This window comes from Aptenodytes patagonicus, chromosome 2, assembly GCF_965638725.1.
Source record: "Aptenodytes patagonicus chromosome 2, bAptPat1.pri.cur, whole genome shotgun sequence".
Classification (NCBI taxonomy): domain Eukaryota; kingdom Metazoa; phylum Chordata; class Aves; order Sphenisciformes; family Spheniscidae; genus Aptenodytes; species Aptenodytes patagonicus.
In genome coordinates, this window is record NC_134950.1 from 110,258,875 (window position 1) to 110,285,357 (window position 26,483).

The 26,483-nt window shown below is 38.9% G+C and overlaps 1 protein-coding gene across 1 annotated transcript in view; it reads right to left on the bottom strand.

Moving 5' to 3' along the window:
• CNTNAP2 (contactin associated protein 2) overlaps positions 1-26,483 on the bottom strand; it is a 1,225,394-nt gene that overhangs the window by 52,722 nt on the left and 1,146,189 nt on the right. Inside the window, exon 21 of the mRNA XM_076330744.1 lies at positions 26,128-26,221. Within this exon, the coding sequence (XP_076186859.1) occupies positions 26,128-26,221 (94 nt within the window). The remainder of the gene's footprint in view (positions 1-26,127; positions 26,222-26,483) is intronic.

A 26,483-nucleotide genomic window follows, 5' to 3' on the forward strand; every position in this document is an offset into this window, starting at 1 on the left:
TCTCCTCAAAGGGCAATCACGCAGCTGGGTTGTTCTTGTGTTCCTGTGCTTTAGGCTTCCCTGGGAAGCATATTTTCTGAGATCTGCAGCCCCATGGACAATTAATCATTTTTACTCTAGGGCCATGTGGTAATTGAGTAACACAACATTTATTTTTACTATGTGGGGAGATTGTCTGGGGATGAGGAAAAGGGACACAAAAGACATTGGAAGACTTTCTTTAAGGAAAATATCTTCTTGCATCACATGTGGCATATGCTTCCAGTAATTGTTCCATACATTAAAAAAGAAAGCTTATCAATCGTTTTAAACACTGGTGTTGGTTCAGCAGTAAATCCTCTTAGCAAATACAATCTTAGTATGGCAATTAAGTTGATGTTAAGAGACGTGATCCTAAATAATAAACTCAAATTCAGGGAGGTTCCTTTTGGAAGCCATCTGGGAAATGGCTATGCTGTCATGGAAATTTTGAGCAAATTGTCACTGATTTTTTTTTTTCCCCACACATGATTGTTCCAAAAACAAGAACTGTAGACTGAAGGCTAATTTTGTGGATGAGGGGGTGTGAGAATACTGATACACATGGCCAAACGATGTTGCTCTTGGCATACTGAGGACAGTTTTGGTAGTAAATTAGACGTACTTGATAGTAGGGAAAAACCTATGAAAAAAACTTTCTGACCCACAACATGTAGGCATTCTAAATAATATATAATGGGATGGTGATTTAGCTAAAACATTTTAACTGGAGGGTGTCCAATGCTTTGTTTTAGATCTTCAAAGAACTTAATCAGTGAAATATGGAAGCGGATTAGGAGGAAGTGCATGTTACCATCTCTCCAAGCCTGCTCTCAAACCTGGCTCTAAATTTTAGGGATTAAGCTAGTTATCAATATGTAAGCTACATCTCAAACACTCACTTGAGTATGTGTGTCAGTCCCTGAAGGAATTGTAACTTAAATTTCAGCAAACAGGGAAAAAGTGCCAGTCTCCTTTTCCTGTTTCAAGAGTAAACACCTGGACAGGAGGGTTGGCATAATGACTATGGTACTGGCTCTTTAATTTGGGAAACCTACCTACAAGTCTCTGTGCTTGGCCCAAGTTGCTCTTGGCCCCAGTTTTCCATTTATAAAATGAGGTGAAAGGCATTTCCTAACTTCTTAGCTGAATTTTGAGGCTAAATACATTCGGAGGTACTTTTCTATGAGGAAAAGGTGTGAAGAAGAGGCACATCATTCTGATGACAGCCACACCACCAGAAGGTCTGCACAAAAGGCCCAGAGGCTGTGATAAATCAGTGCATTGCTACGACTGCAAGAGGGAGCAGGGCGTGCTTCCATTCCTTCATGTCAACTGGAAACGTAAGATTGCTCTATTCTCTCTCAAGTTAATGCCAATAGTCATGGAATAATTGTAGAAAGAGTTTGTATCACTCTTGCTGACACACCTGCTCTCCTTCTGTATGTTAGAAGGCAAGACTATATGAAAATGAACACTACAAGCATAAAAGCTATTGTGTTGTTCAAGGACAAGGCCATAACTGTAGGAGGTTGACTCTTTTGTCTTCCAGAAAAAGAGCACTTAGTGCTAGCAAAAGGACCTGGAAGGCCTTTTGTATATATTTCATCTCACAGATCTCAGGGCATTCATTCCACATAGTTATTCCTGCCAAAGTTTCAATTTGTCCTCTCTTTTTAGGGGGACTGCCAGCCTGGTGGTCACTGTTGGTGATGCCTTTGTTGCACATAGCCTTTGGTGAAGGTCACTCTCCGAAATGAGTGCAGCCCTAGGGCAGTTGCTTGAGCTTTCACCTAGTTTGGGAATAAAATTATTCCTAGTCTCTCCAAAAAGCAGACTGCCACAGAACTTAATTCTTGACTGCAAAGATTATGAATAGAAACCCTAAAATCAGGGTTTACACATTTTACTTAAATGACACCTTCAGCCAATGCCCTTTTGAATACATGGTCAGTGGTTGTTTGGAGTGAGCTGTGTGCTCACACTGCTCTTCCAGAATTCGCATTTCAATTTGGGAAATAAATATGATTTCCCTGGCTAGCAAAATTTCCTGGCACCACCTAAATGTCAAAAATAACTTGTTCCTTTATAAACAAAGTAAACCAATTACAGATTACCACGATTTTATTGTATGGCTTTTAAATTTTCTGTCTCTTTGCTAGACCAGTAGCCTTTACAATACAGATCCAACTTACTTTCAATGTATACAAATACAAGACCTTGGTTTGAGCTTTTCAAGCACTTATCAGGACTCTGAAAAAGAATTACTGTCATGGCTGAAAGCCAATGTGTTATTTATAATCTAATCAGCTATAATTGAAAATAACAATTATCAATGTAAGCAAATACAACAAATACTTCATGAGGTTTAGGATATATTTTACCCAGATAACAATAATGTCAGTAGTCACTGACAGCACACCGCAAATACCAAAGACAGATCCAATTGAGAAGGAAATTCACATCCTAATTGCTGAGATATGATGATCCAAACGGCAATAATTACTCCCCAAAATGAACTTCTAGAAGTCTGCTGTAAGAATGGAAAGTCAGCTTGTCGTCGCCTGCTAGGAAGCCACTTGTTCTCTCACTGCAGCACCTGCTCAGTTTGCTGTTCTGCAAATCACTGAATTTAGGACAATCAATCAGTATAATTTTGTCTTCATAAGTACTATGTGTTTTGCTCATATGGGTTACTATTATGTCAGAGAACAGATTTTTCAAACGTAAAAGGAAACCAGCAGCCATTATTTATAGGAAACAGACTAATGCAATACTCATTATAAACATACACTTCCTAGTTTTATTTGCCTGACAATAACTTTCATGAGCTAAAATAAAACAGTGCACTAAATTTCTTTTGCTATTCTTTGCCTCTGTGCTGTAGCAGTGCATCAGAGGTAAATATCTTGCTTCCTGGTGTTTCAAACACCGTAGCAGAATGCTGAGTCTTGAGGAGTTCGTCCCTCCTGATGGAAAGACATGCCTAATTATCTATCCAAGGAGTGGAGCCTGTTTGCAAAGGTCAACACTGCTCAAGCAACTTACAGAACAGCTTTGCTGCTCTGTTTAAAAAGGATTTTAATATTTAAAACTGTCCAGAGCCGTGATCTGAGGATACTTCTGCACTCTCCTTTACAAAGTCACCATCACCAAAGTCTATCAGCCATTAGCTAGATTCACTTCTGAACTCTGCTGTTCCTCACCAAATTGGTTTTTTTTTAAGTTTTTTTTAATGCCACAATATTCTCTATCTGCTCTTCCCATCCAACATCATGTATTTACTGCCTACATGGATTTTGAACTAATTATAAAAGAATTCAGGTGAGCTTCATAGCAGCACTGTGATCATTAAAACACAGGACTCTCCTGTTGGAATAATACTCATCTGTATTTGTTTTCAGTTTGTCAAAATTGCTAGCATCACAACTTGACAGCCAGGAACAAAGCAAGCACAATCCTTCCATGCACAGGCTATTCTGTAACATAGGCATTGTTGAGGATTCCCATTATTTCCCTCAAGTTGAACTTTGAAAATCACTCTAAAGTCTCCAGTCGAACTGTAACACAGTTTGGCTCAATTGTGAGCCAACATAGCCTGCATTAGGGCCAGGTGTTAAAAGGGAAGAAAAAAGGAAATTGTAAAATTGAAACTCCTATGGTTTTGATAAGAAGTCAACTTGATTTTGACCAAGTATCAGCTTGACATTTAGGGACCAAATTTGAAGAGAAACAAAATGCAAGGACAAAAGCAATCCTGTTTGGAGCAAGGATTGCTATTTGCAACATGTTCAGATGTGTTTAGCGTATCATCATCATGAGAGCATTTTGCATTGGGGTGAAATTAATAAACATTATCTCAACATGAAGAACAACTATGAAATAAGAAATATTGTTCTATACCCTTGAGGAATTAAATCAAAGAATTTTGTTAAATAGATTCAGAAATCCATGTCCTTATTGCAAAGTCCATCAGTCTGGGTCACCAGTCTCTCCAGTACACAGTCTGCTCCTGTAAACCAGGAACTGTTTCAAGCCTGACATTTCCCCAGAGTAGTATGTGAGCCAGGTTCTCTCTATAAAAAGAAGATAAAAGAGCCAACAAAAGAGTATCTATAATGTGTATGTATAGCTCATAAAGAGACAGACATTTGGCAGTAAGACAGGAGTTTGCTTTAAGCCTTTGCTGTCTTGAGGCAGAAAAACTGAAGTCCAGGGATCTCTATCTATGCAGTATGTGGAAAAGAACAGAAACTAAATGTTCCTCCTGATTAGAAATTTAAAAAACAGTTGAGTTTTACGATATCGAAGAACTCATTAAAAATAACTATTTAATATCCTGTTTAGGTAAAATTTATCTCCAAGACTGACAATGTAGAACATATTTGGAATTGCAGGAGGCTTACAAAGCTGCTGTGGTGCCTCCACAGCTCAGACCAAACGGGCCACGTGTTTCTTTGGTTAGTCAGAAGGCTATCGCTGCCATCGTCTTGTTACTACTGCAGATTTTGCAGTCATGCAAAGACAGGTGGCATGATGCTATTTTAAACCATTTCTGAAACTCTGGATCATGAATCCCAAACTAGCAGACCGGTTTATTTTTCACTACATCATTCCAGCTGACCCTACAAATGCACTGCACAACTGCCTTCAAATCCTGCCAGAACAGTCTCAAGCGCTGTCTCCATCCTATCGAACATATGCCGCCTCTGTAACAAGTTTACCAGGGCAGAGGCTGGCTGGTCATGTGGATATTTGAACAAGCCTTAAAAAGCCCCCAAACAGCCTGATAAAAAGGCTTTGCCTGTGCAAAGCAAAGCTGTAAAGCCAGGGAGGCTTGGATTAAATTGTTGTATGGGACACGCCCCAGTCGTACGGCAGGGAAGTAGAGAAGTGAACCACAGTAGATGAACTTGTAGGGGGCATAAAACTGGGAAACAGTCTTTAATTTTATGTCAAATGCTGATTGGTCTGTGAACCACTGCAAAATAGCAGCAATACGATGTCTCAGAGCGTAACAGCAGCATTTGCCAGGACTCAAAACCAGGCCTGTGATCCACTGTCCTACAGCAACGCATGGTTTTGTGCAAATACAAGAAGCTTTCACTATGGATATTTCACCAAAAAAAAAAGTCATGTAGGACATGAGGAAAAAATGAATCTGTTGTCCAATAGCAGAAGAAATGGGGGAGGTAATAAAATGGCAACCCTGGAAGGACAAACCTTTTTCCAACCACTTCCCGACTGCCCAGATAAAATTCATGGAACAGAAACGCCTCTTGTTGGTACTCCACAGTATGAAGACTGAGCATAATCTAACAATAATTGGGTACTTCACTTCATTTGGAGTGCCTGAAGTCTCTTGACAAGAACAGAAATGCCACAGCTCCATGTCACGAAGAGATTTATTTCCTGCTGATCTGAGATTTTATTTTTTTCTTGGATGAATGCCCTTTCAATTTCTAAAACAATGCACCAAGGGTAAAAAGGATAAAGGATTAATTATAGTGAGATACCAAAGAGAAGAAAATTAGATAATTAAAATAAGATTTTCTTTTTAAAAATGAATATTTAAGTCATGATTCTCTTCTTCAAGGAATGAATTTATTCTTTCCAATCAAAAGGGTAATATCGAATAAGCTTGCAAAACATTAGATCCAAATCAGAGACCCAACTAGAAAATTAGATATTTAATTAATATATACAGAAATGCATGAACTGTAAAATCTCCAGAATGGAAGGGTATTCAGATAAGATTTCACTGGAAGATGAGAAATGGTATTTGAATTGAAAAAGAAGCTGCAGTTTTTAGTATGCTGAAGCATGCACACATTCTAGGAGGAAACTGGTTTCCTTCTACAGTCTGCTTGGTATCATTGTCTTTGAATTTTTTTGATTAGCTTATATATATTTATATAAAAAATTATAAAAATAACCATATAAAAATCAACCTGTAGCAGACTTTCAGATTAATGTGCTAAGTAAGTTTTAGTCACAAAATACACATATGTTAAACTATTAGAGCAGAGAAGCCAAATCTTTGCTGTCTTAACATGCTGAATCATTTGCAGTATGAATAAGAGAAGGACACCGGAGAATTAATATTAGAAGAAAGAACTCCAAGACCTGAGGAATTAAAGAAAAAAGCTCTTCATAAAATGTGCAGAGGTTTTTGGTAAGTCAGCTTAAGAAATGCAGATTTTAAGTAGAATTTGATGGCTTATCTGGAGTAAAGCTTATGGTGTTTTACTACATGTTTGGCACCACGTTTCAAGAGCTTTCTGTTCAAGTATTTGATGCTGATTATGCGGTACGGGTCACCACCTATTTATTATGGTTTCCCATTCGGTGTTTTCTCCCCATCCTCCTTATTCACCACTGTTTTTCCATATCCTCTTTATTCACATTTCAATTGTTTCCTTCTTTCCTGTTTTATTCCAAGTGTTATCATCAGTTATATCTTTTATTCTGTTGTTACATCTACCACTTCCCCTCTCCTCTATGGTTTTTTTGCTGTTGTTTTTTTTTTTTGTCTGCGGTTTTACGGAAGTAACACTGCTGTTTTCAGATCTTTTCATGTCACAATGTTCAGGCACTTAGAACAAACACTTTTCTTTGAGATTTTATGCATCAGATGGTTGGTTCAGGCCTCTGGGTGATGTGGATTGGTAGACTGAGGTGGGGAGGAGAAGGCAGTTGTTGTCAAGACACCTGTTTCACACCGGAAGGAGTTCTTCACAGAAATCTGGAAAACTTACATTATTTGAGAAGCCTCAGGTACTCCAAGAACATATGTATATGTGAGAATTTCTGTGCTAGGAAATCTTATTATTGTTCATCACGATCTCTATGTTGAAATTTACTGAAGTACTAAAACCTCTAAAATACAATATGCTTTCTCAATTCCTTGATTATTACTTACTGATTGAAGCAGTTTGATTTAAGTTGAGGAAAGAACAAACCACTAAGGACTCTTGCCCTAAAAATCTGCACTTCTCTTTCCACCCATACTGTCCCCCCACACCACCTAGGAAAAATAATTACTTTAAATATTGCTGGTAGTTCCAATATAATAGTGAGCTTTGTGATGATCATATGTCTGACAGCATTGAAATGCACAGAGAACACGTAGTCTGACGCATCAACAGATGTACGGTGAGACTGAAATATTCTGGAAATGCTGAATTTACTGGGCATAACATTTATCTGTGCATCTGCTGATGTAGCCACAACATGTTCCAGTTCACAGTCTGTGCAAAGCAGAGTTTAATTTCACAGGCACAGTGGCGAGTTGTCTAAGATTTCTGAATGACAAGTGACCTGCTTAGAATTACTGCTGGGCTGCTGGGTGGATGCAAATCAGTAGAAGAGTTGGAAAAAAGGAACAGTACTAGGTGACCTGTAAAAGCTATATGTCTCTTTCAGCAGCTGACAAGCTGGTACATACGCATCTGCAGAAACTATTTTTGTGGATAGTTATAAAAGACTGTATTTGAGCATGCTCAGCACCAAACTCTGCAAGAGGAGCTGAATACTGGCACAAGAAAATCCCAGTATGCATTTTTAAAAAAAAAAAATTATACTTGGGATTTTTGTGGATAAGTCCATCTGAAAACTGGAAGAATTTTAAATTAGTATTTTTTTCATTTCTTTCTTCTGTGCCTCCAGTTCATTACTAACAGGAGAAGTCTGATTCAGGCAGCAGTCTAGAGAATAGAGATGAAGGCTAGATTGAGATTGCAGGAGCTTAAATTGTAGGAAGACCCTGTTCTTTTGTCTTAGAAAATCTATGGCAAGTTGGTATGTTCACCTTAAAAGGCTGGTTGATGTGTTTGTAAACCAGTTAAATAGCAAAGCGGCGAGGGTGGTGGTTAGAGCAGGGGACTTTCTGTCAGCTGCTCAGACTCAAAATATCACCGTAAGGGTAGCACTGATCACACGATCCTGTTCATCAGTTTTGTGTGTGGAGGGGGAGAGCAACATGTCACTAGCTTTGTCCATGATACTGAAATCCTGTGACTGGAGACCCAAGAAGATGGAAATGTGCCAGCACAAAACTTGATGCCCTCAGTTTGAGATCTGTGAAAACAGCATGGGATGAAGCCAAATTGTCACATGCTCAGCTGAGACAGTTGCTGTGCATTTTGGCAGGAGATCTGAGTTTGTTAGCGAGTGGAAGCCAATCCACAATAATTAAGAAGGAGCAGACAGGTGAGGTAAAGATATATTTGCTCATTTCTTTGCCTCATGGTCAGGCAGTAAGAACAATGCAAAGAAACAGGAAAAACGGGTACCTTCCAGAGACAGCTGATCAAGTGCCGTTTCCCAAGCTGTACGTTGCTCCAATCTGGCACCACAGGAGCAGAACGTCCCTGTTTGAGCCACAGGCGTCTGGTATCAGCCAGCTTTCTAGCTTATTGATGCTGTTGCTTTGTCATGACCATTTTGTGCCCCACATCTGTGTTTCTCACGGCTTCTTCCACTCCGCTCCTCCGTCCCTTCGTCTCTTCCCCTTTTTCTCCCCCTCCAGAGGCACTTACCCAACTTCACAACAAGAACTTGATATTCAGAATTAAGGTGCCCCAGCTGTTTTATTCTCATGGAAAGGAAATTGTCTAAGCAGTTGATAATAATTTCTACTTATTTTTCAAAATGCAGACATTTCTAACAATTTCCAGTTGAGCTCTGGAAGAAAGGAGGAAGGACATACAATTTGCTCATGCTAAAAGCTTGGAGAAAGCTGACCTGCAGAGCTCTGCCATGCTTTACAGATCACACCACACCTTTGGGCGCCCAGACTCATGGCAACTGTGAGCCTGCGGGGCACTGAAATGTGGGTGAGCGGAGGGGAGAAGGAGCTGGGTCCAGAGCAGCAGAGAGACAGCGCTCTGAACCCAGTAGTAGGAAGAGGATGGAGCCTGACCTGAATATAGTTGAGATAAAAGCTGCCTGCTGCAAATTTATACATGAGTTGGAGCCAAAAGGAACCAGGGAGCGTGGTAAAAGGGAGTCAGAGGATGAGAGTGGGAGGAGAAGGGAGATATTGGCTAGGCAAGAAGTCTAGAGCAAGTGTGTGTATGAGGAAAGCTCCCCAAATTGCTTTTACTTTGGAGAAAGCTAAAGTAATTGTAGCATTATTGAAATGAATCACAGTTTTCAGTATAAAGGAGTCCTAAGCCTACTGCCCTCACAAGGAGCTGTGGGGAAGATCAAATGTGGGCGGGCTGGGGACTGGGAGGTAAATGCAGGGGAACTTGCATGCACAAGATTTTGTACATGCCTCCACTATATTATGATTTGGCTTTTAATCTGACTGGACGTATTATTATAACAATTATGTAAACAGTAAATTTCTTAAAAAAACAGCCACAGGTGAGTCTTAAGGAAGGACTGGAAACAGCCAGCTTGGAAGTTATAGAAATGGATTTGCTGTGTAAGTGCCGTGTACTCCATTGAAAAGGCACAAAACCAGTGCAGGAAACAGCCATGTAAGCAGCACTGTTGGTAAAGGAATCACACTAGCAACAGAGGATAGTGTCTGAACCCTGTGACAAACACCTTACTCGCTGATTTCTGGTGGGGGAAACAAGAAAGGGGACAGATCCAAGTCTGAACACAAACTGGTTGTCTGCCAATCTCACTGTGTCCCACTCTCCCTCCCTGTCCGCCTCTCCCCCTCAGAATAAAGTGGAAATGCAATGCAACTCTAACATTTCCCATTTACAGAGCATGAAAATATTTATTTTCCTGTATGAGGACAGGGTGCAGTGTATCACCCTCATTCCAGCAAAAAAGTCCTTCATAAAATTAATGCAGTGGTTTCAGTGCATTCCTCAGCAGAAAGGACTCGGCACACTACAAGCAATACCCAGGTATCAGACGTGATGCAAGCTTAGCTGTTAGCCAGACATTCCTTCGTTCCTGGAGGAAGGAACGACTATTACAAAATCAAGATAGCAGTCTTAAGCAATTAAGATATGCTCTGTGCATTAACGGAGAGAAATCTGCGGGCTCCTACAAGCTTGCAGGCACTTGTTGGAGAGCTGCTAAATAGGGTTCTTTTCCAAGGTAAAAAAAGCACCTGAGAGTATATGCCAGTGTAAGATGCCATTTGCTTCAGCTGAGATAAAGCTACAATGTCACTTAATAATACTGCCTTCTCATTCTGGCACAGGAACTTGGCAGGGCCATGTGCCTTGTGAAACAGCCATGTCGGTTCCTTTGCTGCATGTGGAGATGCCCGTGAGTGTCTGTGCAGGGTGCTGCGGGACAGTGCCCTTCCACGGCAGGGCTGTGGGGGCCAAGAGTGAAGTGGAGGAGGCTAAAGAAGAGAGGCTGCCCAGAAATGTCTCAGGTCTTGCTGCTGGTGTGCCCTGGGGTAAAGCTGAAAAGCAGCTTTGACTGCAGAGAGCTCAGTATCTTGGTGAAACAGTGCAATTCATTAAAACTTAGACCTGTTCTCCACATGTACTGGTTACTGTGCCAGCACAATTGTTATTTCAGTATCTCTTCTAATGCATCAACACTTTATACCCTAGAGCACTGTGTTGATTGGCTTTTTAACTTACAACAATGATTTATTGAAAAAGAATTACTTCACCAAAGAAAAAAATAGATCTAGGCAATTGAGAAAATAATTGAGTAGCATCGTTTACTGAATGCAAGACTCCTAGCTTGCCTTTAGCTGAATGGATGTAGGTAATAATTTGAAGAAGAGTGACAACTATCTTGAAGATATTTGAAAAAAGCACTAGCTTTTATGTGATTCTTGTCATAACACAAATATTTGAGGAAAATCACTACTAGTATTTTTAGACACCAGTTTTGCAAAACAAAACAGGAACAACAACAATCAAAAAATTTACCACAGATGAAGTGCAGTTACAATGCATGAAATCTATCCTTTATTGATTCATGAAAATGGTTTATTTTATAGGATTGCTGCAGGCGGGATGAATGCAGTAACTGCATTTTGTTGTTGAATGCATAGGCTAGGACAGTATTACAGCAAGCTAATAATATTGCATCCAGAAAAAAATGGGAAATTATGGATGACCTACCCTCTTAAAAAAGAGGAAAAAATGCCTGCCATCAATTTCCTATTTAGGAATGCATCCAAGTGCTGAAATGTAATGATCAAACAACAAATGATTTATAAAAAATGATCTAGAAATGAAAGCAGGTCAGCCACTTAAGTCATGAAATGATTATAGGCCACAGGGCACAGAGCAGCACTGAGCAGAGGTACTTGAGCTGGCTTAGGCATTGGAAGGAAGGTTAGCAGAGCCTCCCAGCTCTGCTAATGATGCTAGCAACATCCTTATTGAGGCGTCCTACCCAGTGCCATTAGCTCTGCTGAAGTGCAGTGTGTGAACCACCCCAGTTTCTTCTGCCAGCTCTGCATCCCTGGTGGGACAACAGTGATTTTCAGGTTTCCTTTAAGGTAGGAGTTAGTCTCCAGAGAGGCACAGAATGACAGTGATGTGGTAACTATGATGGGAAGGTGATGTGGGATAGGTACCCAGCTGTATCCATACAGCTCAGCCACAGGTGCCGAGCTGCCTCCCCACCCTTCCTTTCTGCTGTCCCCTCCACACATTCCTTGTGGTTGAAGTTTCCACTGCTGACACCCCCTTACTGCCTCTCCCCACAGAAGGGACAGCCCTGCAGCCAGTATCTCTTTCAGCATGGTCATTACGGCAAAGGGAGCTCCTACAGCTTTCACCAGCTCACTTTCTGACCCTAGTACCTTCACTCTCCAAAACTTGATCAGTTTTGAGAGATCTGATTGCCATCATGAATTTCATTGCTTTAAAAGACTGTCTGCTTCGTCCAGATGAATATTCAAGTGGAGATGATGCTAAAGTTTCTGGTAGGGAGAAAAAAACCCTAAAAAAACTTTTCAATTTGTCGTCACTGTCACTTGATATTTCCTATGGGTGGAATAAATGTTTTTCAAATACAGTGATCTAATGTGGAGTAAGTTCATCTTCTAAATTATCTTATGACTAAAACGAAGAACCTCACTTGATACGTATGAAAAGCAGTTACTTTTACACAATACAGTTGTTATTATCTGAATCACTTATCAAAATACAGGGTGCATTACAATCAAGTCCTCAAACTGGTCTTTATAGATCTTTGCCAAACTTAAACTGTATTGTAGCTGTTGACTGCTATGTGTAAACATTTCCTACTTTTCTTGTTCAATATGTACAAGTCACTCTCTGCTGAATTCTTCTTTAAATTAACACATTAAAGCCTCAGTAGAAACTTTTACTATGAAAATAGCATAAGAAAAACTGTATTTAAATTTAACCTATTAGTTGTTTTAGCAATTATTTTATTTCAGCAAGTTAATGAGCATTACAAGCACCTCTGAGAAATTAAGTATCCATGTTAGGGGTGGAACAGCTGATGGACAGAGAATAAAATAATCTACCTACATCTAATCTCTGAAAGCCATTTGAGGAATAAACCTGAGACTTTCAACTGCCAGTTTCTTTCTATACTACTTAAATGAGATGTTGGGGGATATTAACTTAAACTAAACAGAACTTACCATTAATTCTGGGGCATTAGAGATGACTGCATGAGGATTATAGTTTTAAATCCTCTAATTGTTGTCTGGAGTTTTCACAGCTTGTCTTCTAAACTTTTAAATTAAGTTGGATTATCTGAAGATTATCCAAACCCATATTCAACTGTCCCCCTTCATATACTCTTTTATTGTATCTTTCCAGAACTTTCCAGAAAACCCCCAAAGTTTAACAATGCTTTGCAATTCTTTAATTACATGCCAGAGACCTAAGACTTTATTATTTGAAACAAGAGGCAAGTACAAATGCACGCAGTTCTTTTCCTCTCATCCCTTATTCTAACACATCAGGAAAGAACTCCTATCTTAAGGATCTCAAAGGACCCCAGTGGATGCAGCAGTATTTGAGAGTAGTGAAGAGCATCTTCTTGAGTGCTGTGACAAAGACATTTTTGGCATTATTAACTTCCTTAAAGTTCTATAAAAATGTATTGTCCAAAAGCCAGAACTGTTCTTTAGGATGTATGTTAACGTGTCTATTGTAGAAGTCACTCAAAATAAAACCAGTTTGCATGACTCAGGGTAATTCAGATTATTTCTAATCCTGACAGATCACAGATCCCACTACATTAAGTTTTATTAGTGTCCTCTTTGTCCATATTTAAAGCATGAGAGCAGCATTAACATTAATGAGTAACATTAGAGATACTTGAGAAACTTTCAGCAAAATATAGTATCCCGGTCTATTATCTGGTCTTTTATATTCCACATAGGTCAATCACAGATGGGCCTCTGGGCTATGCTGAATTGGGAAGAAGGAAAGAAACATCACTGTGAACTAGTAGAAAAGATGTTCTTGGCTCAGAACAAAGTTATTCTACGGGGAAAATTGTATTTCCTTAGTGAAATAAAAAGAAAAAGCATCTTAATAAATGCTCAGACTACTATTAGTGTAACATGTAGTATATAAGAATTAGTATAGAGACTGAAGTATATTTACATAATAGCACCTGTATATTACCTTCAGTATTAATTATTAGCTACAGAAGTGTTGTGGTGTGTTTGGGGTTTGTATTTTTGTATGGGTTAATTCATAATTGAGAGAACAAGGCCCACATCACAACAAGGACATAGTTTGGCAAGTTTTAGGTCAGTTTGTACTTGAAATTTTCTAGTAGCCATTTATGCTTTCCCAAGAAGCTTCTTTAAAGGATTTCATGGGAAAATAAAGAGATAGATAAAGAGAAAATTAGGCAATAAAGTTCATCTTAAAAAAATTATTTACAGTCTTCTGAGCACGTTGCCAGTTCTTTATCCTGCACTGCTGCTCCAAGATTTGTTATGGCTCATAAAGTTTTTGGACATGTTTCTTCTTTTTTATTTCATTGGGGAATAGAAAAGGAAAGTGCTCAACTGTTATAGTAGTCTTACTAAATGGTAAAAAATGAATAATGTTTGGGTTCGCCTAAGAGAAAGTAAACTGGTTTGAGAAGCTGTATTTGAAGTTCATGTCCCTCTATTTCTCCCGCAGCTTTTGCAGTCACCAGGCTTCTGTACTTCTAGACTCAGATGAGTTTTAGCCACTGACACACTGCTGCTGTTTCCCATATGCTCCATATGCTCTTTTCATAAATAAGAGATGAGTTATCAGAGAGTTCATTAGCCTTTGCATGTCCTTTATAATCTCTGACTCTCATCCTGTGATGCCAGGAAGTCAAATTTGGCTACTATCTTACTAAATGTATCTTGTTGTCCTGTTTAAATTAGAAGGAAAACCAAGATGTTACCTATGAAAAATGGAAAGAGAGTCTCTAATTCCTGGTCTAATTAATGCATAAATAGTAGACCATTCCCATCTTCATTTGCCATGTTATTGACTGTCTTGCAAAGAACCCCATGAGAATGTAGAAGCAAGAAAGCAATTAGAGGTTGCCATTAGCCAAAGGATGCTAGGAGTTATGCTACTTTTATGTTAAGTGAGTATTTACTGAGTGAAGAAAGTACATATTTTCAAGGTGCTAAACTGAAATCACCTCAAATTTGGCTGAGGGTGATATGACAGCTTGATGAATTACACTAGTAATTGTAATAGTGGTTCTCCCTGAAGATGTCTCACAGTATCAGTATTTCTGAGGTGTCTCATCATCTACAACTCAAGAAATCCTTTTCCAATTATTCTAAAAGAAAAAGGTTTGGGAGGGAGTCATTCTAGCTTGAGTATTTTAAACAATTCAATTTTTCTGACACTCAGTGACAAATACGTTTCTCTCCCTGGACATTTTTGAAGGACCTTATATATTATGGTGAAACCTTTACAGAGTTTGGATTCTGCAACTGGGAAGAAAGATCAGGAGAAAATTCTGTTGATCAACAAGCATTTTCATGTAACAATGAGGCAGCTGACAATTTCTCCAAAAAAAAGCAGGGAGGACTAGTAAAATTCTGAACACTCTGTGAAGAAAGCAGAAAATAGGAAGGAGTAACGAAAACAGTGACAGTATATGTTGCCTTGCTATCAGACTGAATAAGATAAAAATATTGCCTTTTGCTGGGAGGTTGACTGTAACCTTACTCAACTGCTTCATCTGCAAGTGGAGTACAACCCTGATATCTCAGTAGCTGAGAATCACTGAGATAGATTTGTAAGTTCATGTAGTCATAAAGGAGATATTTCTGGAAAGTGGTGTACATTTATGGCAGAGGAAACAGGCTTCTTTAAAGAGAAAGTTGTAAAGATGTGAGTTTATTCCTGTTGTATTTAAATGAGGTGTTTATGAACTAGCCACTGTACTGCAGATTAAATAGAGTTTTATTATGGCATCTAAATCTAAGGATCAGTAACTGTCATGGTCAATGGCATGACACTGCTACTAATACATCAGATTTAATATCAGAATAAACAACCAAACTGCAACATGAGGAGCTGTTACTGATATAGACTGTGCTGTAGAAAACCTCAAAAAAATTTAATTCAGGAAGCTATTTAAAAATGATACTATCCCGAGACATATTCTTGAAACTGCTAAAATTTTTGTAAAATGTATTATTCAAATCATAACCATTTTTTCAAAGCCTCCATCAAATAACACAGCCAGCAAAGAGAGTTTCCACCACAGAATCCTTCCTCTTTCACCATACATGCATTTTCAGATGAATGCAGATCATTCCTGGGTTTTGGTGAAAAATTTTAACTGTTATAGTAGATGTCCCCATGGAAGACTTGTGGGGGTCCAGACAGTTTCCATCTTTCCCTCCAGAAGTCATTCAATTAATTTCTGATCCAGAAGACAATCTGAATTATTAAATTAAAATAAATTGTTTCATTTCCTTAGATATATAAAGGTCTACTTTTTAAACTAGACCTCCTGTATTTTACTGGCTAGTAAACTCCTTCCTTCAACAAGGGGTAAGATCCTGCCTTCCCCCCTTTGGTGACTGACTGCCATGTTTCAGCTTGAAACTGTGTCTGAAATTTATCTGAAATTCATTTCACCATAAATGAAATGGCACATGAAAAACATAGGTGGTGCAAAAACCTAAATAAAGTGTACATTTTTAGCTCGTTATTGGTGACTGAGACGCAGCAAGCAGCAATGATGGGTTTGGGGTGACTGATTCCCAGTGTCTTCCTCCTAAGCACACCTTAACACCATGCAAATGACCAGGGACAACGAGTCCATGTTGAGTGGTATCACAGCTATATTGCTATGGCAAGTTTTAAGCGAGGTCACTGATGCAACTGCAACATGTGTTGTTATCTACAGCATGAACGTAGCTGAAGCCGTTGGAAATGAAACAAGCAATCTTTTGAATTACTTCCTTCTCCGTAGCAACTAACAGTGTTTCAGCTGTTCCCTGAAATATGCAGATGGAGAATAAATTATTGCACCTATCAGAAAGGGCTTATTTAAAGAGTGTATATATATAGCTTTAAAATTTGCTGGGCAGAAACACTTAAAAATAAGACATCAGTCAGGTTTTGGTTCTGTAATTTAAATAATGAGAGCACTTCCTTTAAAAGAAATGCAAAGTAGCCTACAGTCAAAGGTCTGGCTTAACAGGAAAATGTTAAATTATCTTCCCATAATTTATTTACTTCCCTTTTTTTTTGTGATAGTGGGAGTTAAGCAAATTATTCATTGTGAATAATTTAGCCTATGAATTTATAGTTCTATATAAAGTACCTACAAAAAGATTATCTTGTCTTCGTATTTATTCATTACTTAATATTGTTTGAGGAATATGTTTATTTTACTATGTCTTGATTATACTTATGTACAACAGGTGTCCTTGTGCAAAGAACAGCAGCGCAATATAGACTTACTTTACATTCTATAGAAGATCTACTTAAGGCTGTGGATTAAAACAGGGTTTAGTAGTGCAAAGATTTTGTGTTGAGCCTTTGAACTGAGATAAATTTCATCCCACAAAGCTGTACAGCTTAAAACCTATCTGCATGGAGAGGTCCAGACTTCTCTGAGAGAATGAAAGCCATCCAGACCTAAGGCAGCTCTGAGCCCCAACATGCAAAGGTGCATTAGTGCAGCGCTTTGCTAGGGGCAATGGTCCTACTCTCCTTTTGGGGTTTATTATTTCAGGCACAGTAGCACATACCATGAAATTCCTATCTAGTTCACACCCCAGAAATGCTCACACCCCTTGCCTTTCCCAGGTTCTCTAGCAATTTGAGCAAACTCTCCAGGCTCTAGGAAAACTCTGGTGCTTCTGGCATAAGTGGCCATTGCAGATGAGAAGAGGACATGGGCAACTTCAAATTATTACTGACAAGAGTGAGAACTAGGACAGCTGTTGAGGGAGAGGGTTGACTTGATACCGGTGATCTTCCAAAACAAGGGGACACAAGCCACTTCTCTCACTTGTCTGACAGTCTCTCTGAATCAGACCACAGACGTGGAGGCACTCAATCTGTTGGAGAGATTATCATTCATCTGAGATGAGAGTTTTAATTTTAATATTTTTGTCAGGCTATGAGTTGTTTTGTTCTGCTTTTTTCCCCCACTGCCTTCACTTTCCTAAGTGAAACAAGTGTCAGATAAAAACTGAGGGTTTTTTCAATTGTCAAACAAGTGAGTTTTGAATTAGATGTAATTTGTTTACCTGTCCTTACAAGGAATGTCATATAGAAAATCTGCACCCTCAACCAAAATAATCTGGCCAGAATGGATATTTCTACAGCTGTTTTTGATCAAAACATGGGTGCATATTCATATTATTTTTGAATGTTTTCTATCTGGAGCCATGGGCAGAGGTTTCCCATGTTAGGTAAAATAATCTAAAATTTAAAGACTTGTGCCTTGGCCTAGTGAAGACAATTTTTTGTCAGTTCTGTCTTTCTATTATTTTAGGGGAGATCTATTCTGATTTTCAGTTTTTCCTTCAAATATATTTGGAGGAAAATTATAACATGCTCTCACTTTCCACTTCAGGTATACATTTGGCTTTCAATTTGCAAATTGTGTAACACTTTGTTTTATGATTTACAAGCCTTGTAGGTGTTCTCAGCTCTCCGATTTTGCTATGTATGCCGTTATAATTTTATAGGGCCAATAGCAGGTTTTATTGATGGCCTTGGTGATCTTGTCATGTTCAATTCCCCTCTTTGACCCTTTAACGCAGCTGCATTTGAAATAAATTAGTACTAGATATTACACAGTACAGGTGAAATAGTTCCTCTCTTCCTGTGGTAGGGAAAAGTTGTATAACTAAGACATGCCACCTTAAAAAAATACAGAAGTTAGGAAAAGGTCACTCTAATTACTGAAGTTTAAGTTTTCATTTTATTCCATTACTTTTAAATAGCATTATCACATGGTTTTGAATGTCAGATAAGACTTGTGCAAATACTCTGTTCAAAATGGCACCAACTGAATTAAATGTCTTTACAATCTCCTCTTTTTTTTCTTTTTTTCAGAGCAAATGGATGTATACTTTGGAAAGAACTGTAAAGCAATGGGATTATTTTCTCCGCAAGATTCTGTAGAGCGATTTATATGAAACAATTTTCTGAGACATCTTAAAGCATAAAGGAAAAGAATTTTACAATTTAGGAACTAGGAGACTCTTGCATCCTGTTACAGGCTGGTATGCATGCTAGAAGAGCACGGCGGGGGGGGTGGGGGGTGGGGGGGGAAAGACAGACAACCTTCTGGAGCTGTTGAATGTCCACAGAAGATTTGAAGACTATTAATCAGTGAGGTTATTTTATAGAGAATAGTGCAATAAGCAAGTGAAAGGGCAGTCGCCAGCTACAAAGTACGGGATAGGGACTGAGAGATGAAGAATGACCTGAAGAGTGGGAGTGAAAAGTTAGTGGGAGGAGGTGACTCCAGCTAATTTTTGGAAGAGCAGAGCTGGCTATACTCATGACTTCTGAGATTACCATAGCATCTAATTTAGTCGAGTTTGTCTGGGGTCTGCCTTTTGCCTCTCTGGAGCTGCCAGCAGGCCAATACTGCAGCAGCCAAATCCCACAATATTCTGAAAAATGGAAAGATGAAGCACAGGTGTTGAGAGGCGAATGGCACCAATGGATGTTCTTGTTGTCTCTTCTCCATAGAATCATAGAATGGTTTGGGTTGGAAGGGACCTTTAAAGATCATCTTGTCCAACCTCCAACCAAAAGGTAAAATTCACTTGGGCTACCCTGATTCCTGCCACAGGAGTTATTGGGGTGGAACCAGCAATTCAAAGTCTTTAGGGAGTCCCCTTGGACGGGAGGCCTGTAGATGGGAAATGTTCCTTTCTAAATAGGGCTTGTAGGTAGGATTTCTCAGAGAAACCAGATAGGTCAAAAACTCAGAGGTCTGAAAGAAAAAAATATTTTACTTTTACTTTCGTTCTTGTTTTCACTAAAAGAGCTGTGGAACATTTCCACCATTACCAGAAACGCAGCAAAGAGTGAGATATGGACAGATAGACAGATCTGAGGTCAGAGACATAGGCAATATTAAATCCCAGAGGAGTTTCAACCAGGCTGATGCTATTATACAGGAGGAGGAGAAGGAAAATTGTCCAGATGTTGTATTTTTGTATGACAATTCATGTGTGACTTAATGCAGGGGAAAGCACATCTTTAATATTCAACTGCTACTGTAGCAGGAGGGCTCCTAATATGAAAATACACTTATGCCTTTTCCCTGAGATTACAGTACTGAATGTTAATGCTGGTGCTCAGAAATGAAGTAGCAGGCAGTTACTTTGAAATAAGTTAGTGGATGAATTTACTGCATGCTAGCTATTTTCTGCTCATTATCAGTGAAAGTAGGCTAAGCTACCCTGCACTCAGATTATCTGTCTACACTGCAAAATGAAGGAGAGCCACAGAGCAAACTCAAGCTATGGAGCCCTGACTGCCACACTGCTAATATATATAATGAGGTGCTAACCTCACTATGATCATGAGGTAGTAGTAGATACATGTCAAAGATGTGTAGTAGAAAAATACTTCTAGATTATTCATAATCTATTTACAGCTCTGCATTATATTCTAGGATCCAAATTTAAGAGCTGAGTGAAGTACCTTACAGCATCAGAGACCTAATTCTAAACCGGTATTTGGTTCAATGGTTTCTTTGATTAACGTTAACTTCATATCAGATTACGTCAATGTCAAGCGGCATACCCAAATGATGACAATGATAATGTCCTTTACAGAATTTTTTATCAAGGCTACCAAAACTCCCTTTTCAATGGTGGTAAATGTTCTCAAAGAGATGAGATGTTCATCCTTTGACATGAAACAAACCCTCTAAGTGATAAACCTCTGCAATTGTGTGGAAACATGGAAATTGAAGCTGGTTTTCAAAGTCTATGATGTTTTTGGTAGTAAGAATTACACTGTAGGTAATTTCTGTTACTCAACACTTCAGCTAGAAGTGTTAAAGCATCAAACTGCCAGGCTTGTTCTACAGAAAATAAAGTATCTTATTTAGTAATAAAGAATTATTACCTCTCAGAAAAATTGCCATTGTCCCTGCTGGTAGTTCAAAGGATTTTGAACTTTTGCCTCCTATTATTCAGTATCTATTTGTGGAGAGATGCCATGAAAGAAAAAAGCAGTTCCCATTTCTATACCTAACCTAAACCATGTAAGCAATGTCATTTATCTCCTACTTTTCGTGAAGTTTTTCTATGATCTCTCCTTTGCATACTTGAAACTAATTACTTGGCTAGATGTAAGCTGGTCTTACCACCCATCAGTCCAAGGCAGTGAATGTCAGAATGAATCCAGAGAAATGTCTCCTGACCAGTTTTTATTTTCACCACACACCCCGGTAAAGAAACAGAGAAACTCCACCCAGGAAACAATAAAAAATCCTTTCATTGACACCAGGGAAATAACACATCTAGAAATGGACCTTCTACCTCTTCTTCTTGAGGAAACCCCCTTTTGAGAAAAGACTCAAGGCCCCTGGGGTTGATTTCCAGGATCTCTTTTTAGTTGTAAAGTGATGGCAGCTGCTTTTGTAAGAAGGAAGGCAGACCTGAAAGGTGTTTCCCTCTTCACTACTCTTACTGAAAGTACCTGAAGAGCACTAGGGTGAGGCAGAGACATAATTGGAGCTTACAGAGTTTAGCTGCAGGGACAGCTGTCAGTTCTGAAATTGATAATGTCTGTGTTATAGATGACTTGTATTATGTTGGTTGTTTCCAAGTGGATATTTAAGTATTTTCTAAATGATATCATTTGATTTGGAGTGGATGGAAAACAGACAAGGAGCACATTTCCTTTACTTCCCTGCCACTTTCTCAAAAGCAACTCGTTTGATCTGGGTGTTTCTGTGCTCAATCAAATATCCTATTAAGAAACTCTCAAATTATTTCTGCTCACCAGAATGATACTTTTAGAAAATCATGTTTAATTATGTGTAGCTAATTCTTTATAAATGCATATTAAAACCCAAAGAAATACTCCACTTCCAGTAATAAAGTACAGACTATGACATTTGTTCCCTATATAGCAAGTTCCCATAATGGAAATTAGTGTAGGCCTCCAAAAAGGATGTGAAGACAAACCTTGCATCCAAAACCACTACACTTAGAGGGAAAAGCAAACCTCTGCTCTATTCTACCTCAGTAATGAGTCTCAAGCTGCAGCCTAAATGAAAATGTAGATTGAGATCTGAACTGTGATATATAACACATCCTGTTACATTGTCTACTTTTTGTTTTTTCTCTTCATAGCTGGTCATCCAGATAGCCAGCTTTTCCCTCTTACCTCATCTGTGCCAGCCATCAAAGCCTAAGTATGTTTAAACAACAGATTACAGAACTTCCTTGAAACATTAACAATTCCCTTCTATCTTTTTTATAAAATCCTGCATTTCTCTAGTGCTATTATTTTTAATATTAGCACTAGAGACACACACTCACGTAAAACAGGATTTTTCATTCGTTGTCTCCTTTAGCTTTATTTCACACCTCAAACCATAATCCATTTTGTCTGTGTAAGAATTATATACTGAATGCCTGTAACTGCAGTTTCCCAGAAGGCTAAAAATATTATATATCAGTGTTTTTCAAGCCAGTGAACATTTAAGTTTTCTGGAAATTATTTCAGGAAAGCAGAAAACACCTCAACTTAAAGAAGAAGAAACGCTCCCTGATTACAACTGCAATTCAATCATTTCTTTTTGTTTCTGATGTGACCCTCCTGCTTTACAGAAAATATTATGAACAGTTATGAGGCATGGAGCCATTTCGTCACCATTTTATTAATCAGCCATATTGTTGTAACACCTAGAGCAGAGAGTGGTGTTGCGTTGCGGTAGGTATTATACAAGTGATCATTTCTGACTGGCAGCATATGAGCTATCACAGCAAGCACAGCTGTGGCAGAAGCAGCTGCTCCTATGCAAATAACCCTAATAAAAATGGAAATCAGACAGGCAGATCAGTTTCTTAGTAAGATTGTTCCAGAGTGCTCTTCAAAAACCCCATCTGTCTTTAGAAATAGGGCCTTGCATTCATTTTTGATGGCAAATAAGAATTGCATAGTATGGAAACAACAGAAACTGAATGCAACTAATGACAGACTAGCAGTGAAATAGGAGGCTACTCCCACGTTGCCCATTTAGAGAATGTAATTGCAGGTGGGTACAGATTGTAACTTGATATATGTATCCAGATCTTCCATTGGTGCTAATCCCTCTGGTCCACTAAAATATGCCTAGCCAGTACAATGTGACAAGCAGAAGCTTTAAAGATACTAGATTCTGCATCTACTTTGCCCTTCAAACTGCTGCACTTGTGTAACTGTGTTAACCGTGCTCTTCCCTCATTCAGCATTACTCTGAGAGTTGCACAGCAAAGCTGATCAATGGACAGAGTCAGCTGCACAACAATTTTACATCAGGAAATCTGTGTCCCTGCAGATAAGTTCAATTTTTCTTTGGCAGAAAGAATAGAAGTTGGTTTTTTGTTTGTTTCTTTAGTACTGATTTGCTCTTGTGCTTAATATAATATTTTGTGAGGACAGTAACAGAAGCAGAGAAGAGAAAGCAAAAGAATCATATTGTCAATTATGCTAATATAATCCTATGCTGTTAAAAATGAAGTAATCAATCCCAGGGATAATAGGATATACAATATATAATAAATGCATGATGAGGTTTGTAAGAATGGATGACAAATAGCATCTTCAGAAACAGGGACACAGTTGTCTGTGGCTTAAAATCACCAGGTAGCACAGGAAAACAGAAACATAACATATCCACAAATTACTCCTTCAAGATATCCCAAGACCTTTGCCTGTTCCCAAACTTCAAGTTAGCAGAAGAGTTGAAGGTGGGCTTCAGTGGTATCTGTGATTGCTTTATGCTTCCTGATGACAATCTTCAACTGTACCATATATATTTATGGGACAGATATTATAAGGACTATGTTTACTATTTGAAATTCTAGATTTGGAACTTGCTTTTAATCACTCTTGTCAGTTTACCCTATTTATAAAGAGGGAGAGGAATATAAATTGTAAGTTCCCAGATATTTAAAACTTTTCTTACTTTTTTCTTTAAAAAAAAAATCAAATTATATTCACTGACCTCTGGTATTTTTTTTTTTTATATATCTTTATTCTGGGAAAGTCTCGTGAGTCCTATGATCAAGCTCTTGATATTAACAGGCAGCATACAGATATTGTTCTGTTGCCAAGCTTCATTTCTCATTTGGTAGGATCCAACTGAAACAGTCAGAGGATACTTAAAACTATTTTCAGCCAGATACATGACTTTTCAGAAATGAGGTGAAAGTGAGGTGCTGTGGGTTTAGATCTGTAGGAACAGAACTGGACGGATAACTCATTTTATTTGGACCTCTGAGATGGTTATGGCTTTCAGTCACTGCCAATATTGAAACAGGTAACCTAGACACGAAAGGTCATATCACGGACGATCTGAGCTGCCCAGTTCTTGCAGCCCCTTTATTATTCATGAATGCCTAAGGAAAATTTCAGAATGGGAGTACTTAAACATGGCAAAGAAACCAGCACTTGGGCATGGGGTTATGTGGGAGACAGCTGGGTGGACTTTGATTTTGTAGTGCTATGACTGTGTTTAAAAATTCAGCTCAGAAAGAACCAGTGCAAAGACTAAACCTCCTATCTATGTCACGGTTTCATCTATGTGGTTACATGACTGTGTTGCTAGTAAACCTGCCAGCTCAGCAATTCAAAGGAATAAGAAGTGGTTTCCTTGCAGAGCTCTGTCTGCACTCAGGGTATTTTAAATGAGTATCACGTAAACAGTATTTCTTGCTTTCTCTTTCATTTTGTGTTTCTTCCATTGTTTTCCTCTGTGTTTTAGTAATTGTCCTTTTCTTCCCCTTCACTTTTATTTCTCTCTTATGCTGCAGTATTTTCTCTGTTGTATGCCTATCTCCATATTGTCTCTCTCATGCACCTTGTTCAGCCTCCTCCAAAGCATTGCCTGATTAGAATGGCCGGGAAAGCGCCAGTTTTAGCTGGATCCAAACAACCATTCAAAAAAGGTAAGCTTATTTAGAAGGCTAAGCTGTGGAGGCAGTACTGCCATATCGTGGTAGTTTCTTAGACAAATGAAGCATTACAGAGAGCTGCCATCTCAAAAGAAACAGAACCTCACTGGCAATTAATCCATTATGGAAGTGGGACACTGCAACACTCTTCAGCAAATTATAGCTGATATTTTTGATCACAATTACCTGGCAGGAAAGACTCAAGCCCCATTCCTTGCCTGCAAAGCTATTCCAGCTGCTGAAGGCTCCACCTGAAGTCCTTCGTCTCCTCACCCTAATTAATGAATACAGAGGCCGGCAACCTGGCGGAGGTAGAGAGTCAGCTCTAGTCCAACCGCCCTAATTCAGTCTGGTGAGGTGGGAATGCACCTGGTTTCCAGACACTTGCCAAAATCAGACCACATCGTCTTTTGTACTATCTATAGAACTGACTTTGAGAGTACCAGAAAATAGTTCATGTCTCTCTTGCTAACCAACCATTTTAAAGGCTTTTCATTTCCTATTTCACAGAAGCTCAACACATTAAATTTTAAAAATGAAACAATCTTCAAAAAGTCACATTAGCTATGTGGTCAATTGCTTTTCCACTTCAAAAATCAGTGCATGGTGTTCACAGGTTTACTGCCTTAGACCACAAAACAAAGAAAAGTTTACAATTTTCTGGATTAAACCCTTCACTGCCGTTCAAGCAACCACATCCCTGTACAAAGCACTTAGAGGAAATGGTATCAATACCCCCTTACTCTGCAAAGGGGAAAAAGCCCTTCTTAAAAGCTGTAAATGTCAGGGGAATAATTGATTCCTGAAGTGAGTAACCCTGGAAATTCATGTAAGATGCCAGTAGTGGAAAAATTAAGCAATGGAAAGTAGATGGCCTAAAAGTGAGGCCCAGGCAGTTTAAGATGCATCTGTATTGCCTTTAGAGTTCAGCTGGGGAGCTGGCTGGGAAGCTGCTGCACTGGGAAATAATGATGAGGTCCATAAAAGGGATGGAAAATGTATAGATGAGTGTTGCTGTAGGTGTTACAGACTTCTAAAGGACCTTGCTAGTGGGCCTCACTGTGAGAAAGTGGCAGTTTTGGCAGTGATGAGGGATAGTTATGCCACAAGAGGATGCACTGGGATAAGAAGGCTGACTGCAGAAATAAAGGCATTATATAAAGCATATGATACCTTCACAGGGGAAGATACTATCTAAAATAACTTCAATATCTCCTCGTAGAAGCAGTGGTCCCAATGATTTCGTATTCCCTCCACCTGACACTGAGAGGGTAATGAAACTTCACAAATATGAAGTTACAAGTGTCTCTTTACCCGTATATGTTTTTTTCCATGCATTGGGCAGACAATCACCCATTTGTGTGCACATCAGCCTATATGACAAGGTGAACATAACCCTTCGTTTAGGTATAACTCCAATATCACCACTTTCTAGTCAGGAATGACATGTGCAGCATCCTGCTGCAAACACGACACACCTCATTGTCCCGTGTGCTTACGGTTTTCAGTATTCTCTGAAAACACCTAATAAAATAACCAGGTATAAAATGAAATCTTACCTATAACTTTTCCTAGGAATAGTGCCTTTGGGGAGTTGAATTGAATGTCAGACGCTGTTGGCAGGCTGTAACTTGTTGGAGGATAGTGATCAAGCTGGGGAAAGGGAAAAGAAATGATGAGTATTTTGAACTGGTCCGCCTTCTTACAGTGCTACTGAATCAGGTCTACTTTTATAGAGTTTATGCCACTTACAACTCTGTCTGATATGCTCTGCTTTCATTCTGATAAAGGCAAAATAACAGTTAATACCCTTCCTTCCATATCTGCCATCTCCACAGTTCCCAAGGCCTGGAAAATACCTATATTGGTCATTTGTTTGTTCTGGTTGCTGTACAATCACTTCAGCTTTTGCTTG